General features: G+C 44.6%; 2 protein-coding genes across 2 annotated transcripts in view; both read right to left on the reverse strand.

The window, feature by feature from the left end:
* Window positions 1-12743, reverse strand: part of LOC143955396 (uncharacterized) — a 98774-nt gene that overhangs the window by 33803 nt on the left and 52228 nt on the right. The window lies entirely within an intron of this gene.
* On the reverse strand, window positions 32-12322 carry LOC143955951 (uncharacterized). Its single transcript, XM_077466077.1, has 6 exons — window positions 12242-12322; window positions 1201-1346; window positions 991-1114; window positions 777-874; window positions 502-681; window positions 32-378 (listed from the first exon to the last, which is right to left on the reverse strand). Exons 3-6 carry the CDS (start codon window positions 1073-1075, stop codon window positions 226-228), a joined length of 516 nt encoding a protein of 171 aa, XP_077322203.1. The 5' UTR covers window positions 1076-1114; window positions 1201-1346; window positions 12242-12322; the 3' UTR covers window positions 32-225.

Here is a 12743-nt window from a genome sequence, read left to right on the forward strand (position 1 = left end):
CTGTATGAAACACACATACTGACTGAATACATCGTTTTCACGTGTCTATCAGATGATGGGGGATCTAGGTGGACCTGCATCTAAACAGCAAGTTTACATTTTATTTATTTTTTTGGGGTAAGCTCCAAGAACATTTGTCCTTTTCAACACATGAAATTATGTAAAATGTTTTCTTTAAATGCAAAGAAGTAAATTAAGTAAAGGAAATGCTTCTGCAATTAGTGTTTATGACTTACTTGTGTCCTCATGTAGAGAAGATTCCTCCCGTTTACTTTCCATAGTCATCTCCCCCTCCTCCATAGACTGCTGATCTCCACTCACCAACCTCTCTTCTTCTTCCTTTTTAACCTCAACTTTGATGTCTTTCCGTTCTTCATTCTAAATTACCAGAGATGATAAAATATAACATATGTAAACACTGCTGCCAATAACAAGAGATTACATAAAAATAATTATATAAGAGAACATTCTTCTTAGTCCTTTGTGCCCAGTCCCACCTACCTGATCTCCTGATCGACCATTCTCTGTATATTGGTGATCTTTCTGTGTAGAATTCTGGGAATCCAGAGGACAACCCTCCTCCATAGACTGCTGATCTCCACTCACCAACCTCTCTTCTTCTTCTTCTTCTTCTTCTTCTTCCTCTTTAACCTCAACTTTAATGTCTTTCAGTTCTTCACTCTAAACCCCAAAGATAACAGAATACATTTGTACAAAGGAAGGAACCAGGAATTTCATAGAATGTCCTCTCATGGTTAGAATACAGTCCCACCTACCTGATGATGGTGGGGGATGGTGTGATCTTCCTGTGTGGAATCCCATGAATACAGAGGACGGGGACATCTCTCTGGTGGGTTCCCATTACTGGATCCATCTGTAGGAAACACACACACTGACTGAATACATTGTTTCTATGTGTTTATCAGATGATGGGGGATCTAGGTGGAGCCTCCGTACTGCTCTCTCCTTTACAATAAAGTCTCCTCTTACCCGGTGATGTGAGGGGCGGCTGATTGTCCATCATGACGTCCTTGTAGAGATCCTCGTGTCCTTCTAAATACTCCCACTCCTCCATGGAGAAATAGACAGTGACATCCTGACACCTTATAGGAACCTGACACACACAATGATACAGTCACCATCCAGACACATCCCTTGTCTGTTACTGGATAATGTCCCAGAATTCAGGACACCGCTCACCTCATCTTGTTGATGACTTCAAGAACTTTCTTTCCACAGTTTTCTTTCAGGCAATGAGGTGGAGGCACTGTGATGGGTGATGCCTCTTTCACATAACCGTTGGGTGTAAATGGTTCACTCAATATTTTCTTCACAACTTTATAATCCTATAAGGATAGAAAGTCAAAAATGATCACCACAGACTTCCCAGAATCCTCACCTCTCCGGTCAGATCTCAGTTTTAAGTAAAGAGGTGAGAGTGATGTCATGTGACCTCCCAGAATCCTCACCTCTCCGGTCAGCATTTACTGTCTCAGAGAACCTGTGACTAATGACAAATGACTATATCTACAACTCATGATACATTAGTGTGATGGTCAGTGGGAAGAATGCTCTTTACACTTGTGGTCATTAGGAAGAATTACCTCCTTACAGATACTGTAGCTAAAAAGATCAAGAGGCAGAAATTGCTCATTGCTCAAATGCACCTCTAGCAACCACTGGAGGAACCCTTGGGCTCCATGAAACCCCTGAGAAAACCTGGGTTAGAATCTCTGTTTGTGTTTTCGGTCACCAGTATGCGATTTAGGAACATTTTACTTCCAAGTGATGGAACAAGAGTAGTAGCCTCTGTGATAGAAATTCACCCGAGACCACACTCTGGGTCAAATTAAGAAGTTTTCAAAAGGACAGATATTTGCCCATTGGTTCTGATCTCTATGACGCGTGCAATAGGGCAGCATACATAGAGTTCAGCCTTATGGGCTCCTATCTTACTTGTCTGTCTAACAAAACTTGTAAAACTTGCATTTATATACCTTTTACAAGCCTTATCTTAGCCATCTCTCCTAGATACGATTGGTTGTTAAGATCTACGTTAATGTAACTAACCATAAATCTGACACCTGTTCTACAACCAGACAAACTTATTCATTCCCAGAATTCCTATATGTTCATTAAAGTGATTTATAACTGGCTTTGTCCAATTAAAAACACCTATGTAGAGACAGTATGGCACCCAGCTGTGTTAAATCAAACCCTCCTCATCCTGATAACACTCCACCAACTTCAAGGATAACAGATTTACAACTTTGGGAGAATGACACACACACACAGCCAACTACTTTATTCAATATTGTCTAATTATTAATATATACATACATACATACACATCAGTGTTTTCTTATTCATTGTATTTTAACAGTGTTAACCACTTGCCGACCGCCTCACGCCGATGTACGTCATCAGAATGGCACGGGCAGGCATAAGCACGTACATGTACGTGCTTTGCCTCCCGCGGGTCGGGGGCCCGATCGGGCCCCCGCCCGGTGCCTGCGGCGGTCAGTTTTCGTTCGGGAGCGATCCCGGACGAGGGGACGGCCATTCATTCATGGCCACCCCCTCGCGATCGCTCCCGACGAATGGAAATCCCCGGTGACATCACTTCCTCTCCTGTAATGTAAACACAGGAGAGGAAGTGATGTATTCTCTCCTCCGTGTCGGTATTTTTCGTTCCGACACGGAGGAGAGCGGATCAGTGAGTTGCACCAACACATCCCACACACAGTAGAACATGCCAGGCACACTCACACCCCCCCTTTACCCCCCGATCACCCCCCCAATTACCCCTGCCCCCCAGTCACAGTGACACCAATGTCATTTTTTTTTTTTTTTTTTGCATTGGTGTCATTTGTGACTGTAATAACTGTTAGGGCAGTTAGGGTTAGCCCCCTTTAGTTCTAATGTACCCCCCTAACCCCCCCAATAAAGGTTTAACCCCGTGATCACCCCCCGTCGCCAGTGTCACTAAGGCTGGGTTCACATTGCAGCGGTTTATGAGAACGAATGTGATTCGCACCGCACTGCAGTGCAAATCACATCCGATCTCTGTGCGATTCGAGTTCAGCCATTCGCCGCACCCGCCGCACCCGCCACACCCGCCGCACCCGCCGCAAATTCGCACGGGACCCTTTTTTTGGCCCGCAGCAGAATCGGATCGCATGGGTGTTCACACCATGCGATCCGAGTTTGCAGATCGCACTGCGATATGCGAACTGATCTGGGGGTGTCAGTAACATTTCACTGACACTCCCAGCAGTTCGCATAGGGCAGTGTGAACTGCCGCCGGGAGGCATGCGATGCGGGAACCCGCCGCGGATTCGCGGCGTTTCCGCATCGCTCCAGTGTGAACCCAGCCTAATAAGCGATCATTTTTCTGATCGCCGTATTAGTGTCACAGGTGACGCTAGTTAGGCAGGTAGGTATTTAGGTTCGCCGCAGCTTTTTATAGCGCTAGGGACCCCCATATACTACCGCATAAAGCCCCCTGATTGCCCCCTAGTTAACCCTTTCACCAGTGATCACCATATAACTGTTACAGGTGACGCTGGTTGGTTAGTTATTTTTTTATAGTTTCAGGGCACCCGCCATTTATTACCTAATAAAGGTTTAACCCCCTGATCACCCGGCAGGTGTCATTTGTGACTAATAACTGTTAGGGCAGTTAGGGTTAGCCCCCTTTAGTTCTAAGGTACCCCCCTAACCCCCCCAATAAAGGTTTAACCCCGTGATCACCCCCCGTCGCCAGTGTCACTAAGGCTGGGTTCACATTGCAGCGGTTTATGAGAACGGATGTGATTCGCACCGCACTGCAGTGCAAATCACATCCGATCTCTGTGCGATTCGAGTTCAGCTATACAGATAGTATGGCTGAATTCGTGTCGCACCCGCCGCACCCGCCGCAAACTCGCACGGGACCCTTTTTTTGGTCCGCAGCAGAATCGGATCGCATGGGTGTTCACACCATGCGATCCAAGTTTGCAGATCGCACTGCGATATGCGAACTGATCTGGGGGTGTCATTAACATTTCACTGACACTCCCAGCAGTTCGCATAGGGCAGTGTGAACTGCCGCCGGGAGGCATGCGATGCGGGAACCCGCCGCGCATTCGTGGCGTTCCCGCATCGCTCCAGTGTGAACCCAGCCTAATAAGCGATCGTTTTTCTGATCGCTGTATTAGTGTCACAGGTGACGCTAGTTAGGCAGGTAGGTATTTAGGTTCGCCGCAGCTTTTTATAGCGCCAGGGACCCCCATATACTACCGCATAAAGCCCCCTGATTGCCCCCTAGTTAACCCTTTCACCAGTGATCACCATATAACTGTTACAGGTGACGCTGGTTGGTTAGTTATTTTTTTATAGTTTCAGGGCACCCGCCATTTATTACCTAGTCTCACTAGTGTACCCCTAAATTTAGGGGTGTCTACTTTCTAAAATGGGGTCATTTGGGGGGGGGGGTTTGTGCCATCTTGGCATTTTATGGCCTTCAAAACTGTAACGCCCTTAGAAAGCCTGAAGGCGGTGCTTGGTTTTTGGGGCCCCGTACGCGGCTAGGCTCCCAAAAAGTCCCACATATGTGGTATCCCCGTACTCAGGAGAAGCAGCAGAATTTATTTTGGGGTGTCATTTCACATATGCCCATGGCATGCGTGAGCAATATATCATTTAGTGACAACTTTGTGAAAAAAAAAAAAAGTTTGTAATTTTCCCGCAACTTGTGGCAAAATATAAAATATTCCATGGACTCAACATGCCTCTCAGCAAATAGCTTGGGGTGTCTACTTTCTAAAATGGGGTCATTTGTGGGGGTTTTGTGCCATCTTGGCATTTTATGGCCTTCAAAACTGTAATAGGTAGTGAGAAGTGAACTCAAAAAATTACGCCCTTAGAAAGCCTGAAGGCGGTGCTTGGTTTTCGGGGCCCCGTACGCGGCTAGGCTCCCAAAAAGTCCCACATATGTGGTATCCCCGTACTCAGGAGAAGCAGCAGAATTTATTTTGGGGTGTCATTTCACATATGCCCATGGCATGCATGAGCAATATATCATTTAGTGACAACTTTGTGAAAAAAAAAAAAAAAAAAAAAAGTTTGTAATTTTCCCGCAACTTGTGGCAAAATATAAAATATTCCATGGACTCAACATGCCTCTCAGCAAATAGCTTGGGGTGTCTACTTTCTAAAATGGGGTCATTTGTGGGGGTTTTGTGCCATCTTGGCATTTTATGGCCTTCAAAACTGTAATAGGTAGTGAGGCGTGAAATCAAAAATTTACGCCCTTAGAAAGCCTGAAGGCGGTGCTTGGTTTTCGGGGCCCTGTACGCGGCTAGGCTCCCAAAAAGTCCCACATATGTGGTATCCCCGTACTCAGGAGAAGCAGCAGAATTTATTTTGGGGTGTCATTTCACATACGCCCATAGCATGTGTGAGCAATATATCATTTAGTGACAACTTTGTGTAAAAAAAAAAAAAAAAATTTTTTTTTTGTCATTATTCAATCGCTTGAGGCAAAAAAATAAAATATTCAATGGGCTCAACATGCCTCTTATCAATTTCCTTAGGGGGTCTACTTTCCAAAATGGGGTCATTTGGGGGGGTTTTGTACTGCCCTGTCATTTTAGCACCTCAAGAAATGAGATAGACAGTCGTAAACTAAAAGCTGCGTAAATTCCAGAAAACGTACCTTAGTTTGTAGATGTGACAACTTTTGCGCAAACCAATAAATATACAATTATTGACTTTTTTTTTACCAAAGACATGTGGCTGAATACATTTTGGCCTAAATGTATGACTAAAATTGAGTTTATTGGATTTTTCTAATAACAAAAAGTAGAAAATATCATTTTTTTTCAAAATTTGTGGTCTTTTTACGTTTATATCGCAAAAAATAAAAATCGCAGAGGCAATCAAATACCATCAAAAGAAAGCTCTATTTGTGGGAAGAAAAGGACGCAAATTTTGTTTGGGTACAACATTGCATGACCGCGCAATTACCAGTTAAAGCAGCGCAGTGCCAAAGTGTAAAAAGACCTCTGGTCATTTACCAGCAAAATGGTCCGGTCTGAAAGTGGTTAATGAAGGCACAAGCAGACCTTTGTTTTACCCTGTCAAAACGTAATTAATGTACTGTACATAACTTTTCCATATTCCACATAATTATTTTTAAACCACCTGTATAAGATGTTTTATCTTATCAGTCTGTAGTGAACTAAAAATGAACTATCTTATCTCTGTGATTTATATGCATTTCTAAGACTCGAAACAACTCTGTGTAACTTGAAATTATTCTACTTCTAAGAAACCTTTTGCAAGCATGATTATAAAATAAGCATCTAATTTCTCTAACAGCCTCCGTAGATACAAAAAAGTATTTTCACTCAGTAGAGTGGACATACTTGTTTTGCCTCTTATTTCTTGGGTGCGGCTGCTGTACACAGAACCGTTGGTCAGACTAAGGGTTAATGGCATGATCTCAGACCCCTTCTCTATATCCAGGGGAACTAGGCAGGGGTGCCCACTATCGCCCCTCCTGTTTGCTCTGGCCATAGAGCCCCTGGCAGAAAAGCTAAGATCTACACCTACTTTGGCTGGTCTGCGAATTGGGGAGTTTGAAGAATAGGTGTCTCTCTATGCAGATGACAAGATTACATGATTTTGTTTCTGCAAGGTCCAGGACCCTTGCTTTTGGGGGCCTTCAGGCCGATACAAGAATTTGGAGATTACTTCGGATTTAGAATTAATTGGACAAAATTGTCCCTTTTCCCCATAGATGATGCAGTTGTTCTTCCATCGGAATGCCTTATAGGAACCTGACACACACAATGATACAGTCACCATCCAGACACATCCCTTGTCTGTTACTGGATGATGACCCAGAATTCCCAGCACCGCTCACTTGTCGTCAACTTCTTTCAAATATTTAGGGATTGTGGTTCCTTTCCCTATCTTATGGTTTCTGGAGACTAATCTGTCACCAATTGTTGGGACTTTTAGAGAGAAGGTACAGAAATGGCAGAATTTACCGATCACGTTGATGGGACGAATACATTTGTTTAAGATGATTTTTCTCCCTACATTGCTTTAAATCCTCTCGAACTACCCGGGCTTTGCTACACTATGGATTTTCAGAATCATTGACTGCATTATTGTGGGATTCCTGTGGGGATCGCGCGCCCCCAGAGTCTCTAGCAGTTCAAAAATGACCAGTTACAATGGGAGGGGATGGTCCTCTCAGACTTGCGCTCCTATTTTTTTTTTGTTTCACAATTGTCCTTTCTACACTATCAACTTTTTGCCCAGACACATAATGCCACTACGTTATTGGAAGCAGTGGTTGCCACCTCACAAAAAACCCTACTAAATATGGTGTACAGGAATATGATCCCGGGGAGGAAGGTTTGGTCAGTCCTGGAGCTTCCCGGAAAAATATTCCATCTCTGTTCCCAACAGAGAAGGGATGGGCCCTTATGGCTATCCCCAAATAACCCTTTGTGGTGTAATAAATCCTTGGAGGAGTTTTTTTTAAATTAACAGACAGACAGATATGGGCAAAATATGGTATAAAATATTTACATCATATATGCCAGGACAATGGATTGTCCATTTTACACAATTGAGGGAACAATTTGGAATACCATTTCCCCTATGCTCAGCTGTGTCATGCAGCGGCCGCTCAGTTTGGGAATGGTGAGCTTCATGTACAGAATATGGAGCCGGAGAAGGTTCTGATTGACACCGGATCCATCTAAACGAATTACTAGATACTATAGGGAAGTGGGTCCTGGGAACCCAGGCTTACTGTCCAAGGCCAGAGCACGGTGGGCGAGTTGCCCCAGAGTTGTCTGAGGAACTGTGGCAGGAGGCTCTCGATACTCATCTTGTATCTGTCATCTCTTCCAGGATAAGATGATTCAACTTCAGCGCCTTCACCAGATGTACTACACGCCAACTAGCCTACGCACTGAATGTATAGGAGGGAATCTGCAGTCTGTCATAAATGTATGGGGCGGAAGGAACTTTCATCCATATGGTGTGGAAATGCCCTAATATAAGACCACTGTGGTCTCAAGTAACTGAATTTATTTCTGATAACTTTGGACTACCTAATATATGCTCTCCCCTATGTTGCTTCCTGGGGGTCTTTGACCAGGAGGAGATGAATGTATACACTAAACTGTTGCTTAGGATCCTATACTTTGGAGTAAGGAAACTTATAGCCCGGAAATGGATTTATGGAGACCAGCTGACAGTGGGGCAGGGGCGGATCGGGGGGGGGGGCAACGGGTCAATTGCCCCCCCCCCCCGAAAATATTTCACTTCAAGGCTTTCTCCCTCCGCCACCTATTTACATTTGGCGAGGAATCGTCTAAATGCAGTTGCAGGGACTTTATTTCTGCTTCCCCCACTCCAAGATGGCTTAAGACATATTCAGTGTGCCCCATCCGTTCATTTAGAGGGGCCCAGGCGGTGGCGTCCTTATGGGGGTAAAGACCATGGTAAAACTGGGGTCGCCGCTACACGCTGTGTAGTATTTGCAGAGCGGTGTGGACGTGCCCAGTGTTACTTCCCTGTCAAGCGGAGTGATCTCCACCCAACAGGAGCTCCCTAGTCCCGGCTGGCGTGACGTCATATTTCAGAGGCCGGGAGCGCGAGATTCAAGACAAGATGCTGTCCGACCTGTGAGCCCATCTACACTGTCTGCAAGTGAGTGATCACTTAACTGCCTTAACTCCTTAACAGTGTGTTAGCTGTGTGAACTGCTGAAGTGGTTAACATTTGAAGGGGAGGGGTGTTAATGCAGTTAGAATGGTAATTGTAATACACAGCATGGAGGGGGGTAATGTACTCACTGATGCATTCATGACCAATGGCAATTAATTAACCCCTTTGTGCTGCATTAGTGGCAGTGGCACCATCATTATTAATTAACCCCTTTTATGCTGCAGCATGATGGGGTTAAAAAAAAACACTGCTACTAATGCAGCACAAAGGGATTAATTAATTGCCATTGGTCACAAATGCATCAGTCGGTACATTACCCCCCTCCATGCTGTGTATTACAATTACCAATCATCATCATGAGCCACAGCACCTGTATTGTGTGATTATTAAAATTCATCTTTAGGCCTCATTCACACAGGGGGCATGCTGCAGACATGCGGGCTGTCTTTAACTGACTTGGGGATGGATAAAGTGTGGGATATACTAAAAGGAATGTCCCATAAAGTGTTGTACATATCCCTGTGCTGGCATCCCATTTATTTCTAATGACACACACAGCTTTTGTGTCCCAATATGTCCTGCGTGGGTCCCAGAATGCTTGCCAGGTGCCTTCATGTACCCACACCAGCATGTTATATTGGGACATAGTGGCTGTGTCCATGCAGCCATGTGTTAGAATACAAATAAATGGGATGCTGGCATGGGGATGCATCTAACACTTTAAAACAGTGTCACTGTTTTAAACAAGGTTATGACTGTATGATATGTTAAATACATATATTTTAATACAAACGTGTTCTATAAGCAACACCTTATTTTCTGGCAGTGCCCCTCCCGAGACTAGGCTCTGGATCCGCCCCTGCAGTAGGGATGTGGGTTAAGGTAGTAAATACAGTTTTACTTTTATATAAAATGACATAAGAGGCCAGGGGTGCCCCCAAGAAATTTAGAAAGGTATGGTTTAAATGGGTGGACTCTAAGAACTGGAGGAAGAAGGGACCTGGAGTTCTGGATGTACATGAGTGTAATTCCAATGGCAGAGTTCAGCCAGAGGATGAGAATATGAGCACACCGTTAGGAAAAAATGAATATTGAAGTTAGAAGAGTGGCGTAGGCTAGGTAAAGTTTTTTTATACCATTGCCCACGGCTTTCAATAACTGAATGTTGAACTCCCTAGGGGGAGGGGGAGGAGGGTTATTCCCTTCATGGAATAGAGAGGAATGGTTCCTTCCCTCTCCTAAGGGGCAAGTTGGGGGGGGGGGGGGGGGTTGAACTGATGGCTTTCTACGGTTTTATAAAAAAAAAAAAAGAGCAAATTTATCGAAGTGAGAGAGGGTTAGAGAGCCGGAAAACTATGGCTGTGAACTTCTGATGATTTCACTAATGTCTGAATCACTGTGGAATTCATTGCTGAATATACTTGCTGACACCTACCCGATGTCTTCTAGGTCTATTTTTTGATACACTAAATCAAAACCTTTGGAAAAAATAAATAAAAAAAAGATATATAGTAATGTTTAGCAGGGGTTCCCTGGGAACAGAAAGTTATTTCAAAAGGTTCCTCTGTGTCGAAAAATGTTGAGAAACGCCGTGTTAAATAGGAAGTGGGATAGGCTTCCCTGAAGATATGGCCAGGGTACGAGGTGTAAACTTAGACTCTGACCTGTCCTTTCAACCCCAAATCCAATTGTTGTCAAAAGCTTGTAGACTTCATATCCATAACTTCTCTAAAATGTTCCCCCTTTTTAACTAATGAAACCAACAAGCTACTCATTCACTCCCTTGCCAATCTCTCGCCTCGACTATTGCAACTCCCTTCTCATAGGCCTACTTCTCCACAAGCTATCCCCTCTTCAGTCTATCATGAATGTTGCTGCCAGACTCATCTACCTTGCCTACCGCTCAGTATCTGCCAATCCGCTCCACCAATCCCTACACTGGCTTCCGATCGCCCAGGGAATTAAATTCAAATTACTAACAACATCTTACAAAGCCATTCACAACTCTGCCTCGAGCTACATCACTAATCTTGTCTCCAGATATCACCTAAACCGTCCTCTACGCTTCTCTCAAGACCTCCTACTCTCAAGCTCCCTTGTCTTCTCCTCCCATGCTTGTCTCAAGGACTTCTCCAGAGTCTCTCCCATCCTCTGGAACTCACTACCCCAATCTGTCCAGCTATAGTCTACCTTGGCTGCGACCAGCCGATTCCTGAAAACTCATCTCTTCAGGGAAGTCTATCAACCCTCCGACTAATCTTTTACCACTTCCATCAGCTCACCCCCCACAGTTACAACCATCTGTACCACTTGCTCCACCCTATTAGATTGTAGGCTCTTTTGAGCAGGGCTCTCTTAAAGCGGGAGTCCACCGGGACTCCGCGTTTTTTTTTTTTTAAAAGCCAGCAGCTACAAATACTGCAGCTGCTGACTTTTAAATAGTGACACTTACCTGTCCAGCGCGCCCGCGATGTCGGCACCCGAAGCTGATCGCTCGCTCGGCTGCCGGGTCCCGCCGCCATCTTGGGTATGGGAATCAGGAAATGGAGCCTTTCGGCTTCATTTCCCGGTTCCCTACTGCGCATGCGCGAGCCGCGCGGCGCAATCCGGACGGTCCCCGCTGCCTCTGGGAGCTGTGTGTTTCCCAGCAGGCAGCGGGGCACTTGCTGAAGGGGGCGGGCGCTTGCGGAACGGGGGCGTAACGTACGCCCCGTTCCGCAGAGAGCTAGCCCGGAAGTGGGTGCAGTTACCTGGATTATCCAGGTAACTGCACCCCCCTCCCCCCTGAAAGGTGCCGATTGTGGCGCCGGAGGGGGGGGGGGGATTCCGATGAGCGGAGGTCCATTTTAGGGTGGACCTCCGCTTTAACTGTTATGTATTTTATTGCATTGTAACTGTACTGTCTCCCTTTTAAATTGTAAAGAGCTGTGTAAACAGTTGGCACCTTATAATTGCTGAATAATAATGATAATATTAATAATAATAATATGAGCTTTCCTGAAGAGATGAGCTTTCAGGGATCACCTGAAGGCCTTTGAGGACTTCTATGGAAAAAGGAAGAGGAGGGAAGGAGATAGAGTTGTATGCGACACCCAAGCAGTGCTTAGATAGGTAGGTGGACTGCCATGAAAGATCAGAGTCGTGGTGGTCAATAGAGTTTGAAGGAGGATCGGGGAACCTGTATAGGATATTTTATTAACATGATCTGGATGTCCTACCAAGTGAAGTGCAGTATATTTTCCCAGAGGGAAATCTCAGAGGGTTTGAGTTTGTCATATTTCTGTATTCATAGAGGGCGTTTGAGTTTGATGTACAGTAATTGTATATCATAAGTGTGCAGCAGCATTTGCCAGAGATAAAAATACCTCACATGTATATAAAGGAAGAGGACGGACACAATCAATGGTTAAAGGCATCACAAATATGGAGGAAGAGGACCGACACACTGGGGAGAGGTTGGGAAGGGGTTGCAATTGGACGTAAATATAAAATATCATCTTATTACCTCCTCAGTTCCAGCAATGTCTCCTCTCTACTTCCTGCTACTACACTGGAAACGATTGTTTTTTTTTTCCTTACCTCACTTCCTACCTTTAATACTACTTCCTCTCTGTACCATACCTCATTTCCTGTCTATGCGTGCCACTTCTATTGGTGAGATCGCCATCTTGGGGTGAATATAAAGACTGCGTGGTTTCTGAACACTTTGAAAACATTCTTCCATGTTCTTGTGCAAGTTAAAAGTCAACCAAGGAAAAAAAAAAAGTACATACTTTGCAAAAGTTATTGGCTTTTTCATTGGCCTTAGGTGGTTATTTTATGTTCTCTGGACTTATAGGTCAATAGAAAAGTGTACTGTAGCGTTTCAAACATTTCCTTTGTAAAAGCATAAGCAATGAAAAAATATATATTTTATTGTCCTCACGGACACAGAAGAAAATCAAGACAAGCTGTTGATGCCTTTCACACTCAGATCATGTGCTTAATCAAGATCAACGCCCCACCAT

The sequence above is a fragment of the Lithobates pipiens genome, unplaced genomic scaffold (assembly GCF_037356315.1).
Source record: "Lithobates pipiens isolate NorthernLeopardFrog02 unplaced genomic scaffold, aLitPip1_a1.2 Scaffold_35, whole genome shotgun sequence".
Lineage (NCBI taxonomy): Eukaryota > Metazoa > Chordata > Amphibia > Anura > Ranidae > Lithobates > Lithobates pipiens.

Coding starts and splice junctions, on each gene's coding strand:
- LOC143955951 (XM_077466077.1), bottom strand. CDS start 1,075: ATGGAGGAGTGGGAGTATTTAGAAGGACACGAGGATCTCTACAAGGAC. Junction 875..990: donor GCCGCCCCTCACATCACCGG/GTAAGAGGAGAC, acceptor TGTTTCCTACAG/ATGGATCCAGTAATGGGAAC. Junction 379..501: donor ATGGTCGATCAGGAGATCAG/GTAGGTGGGACT, acceptor CTGGTAATTTAG/AATGAAGAACGGAAAGACAT.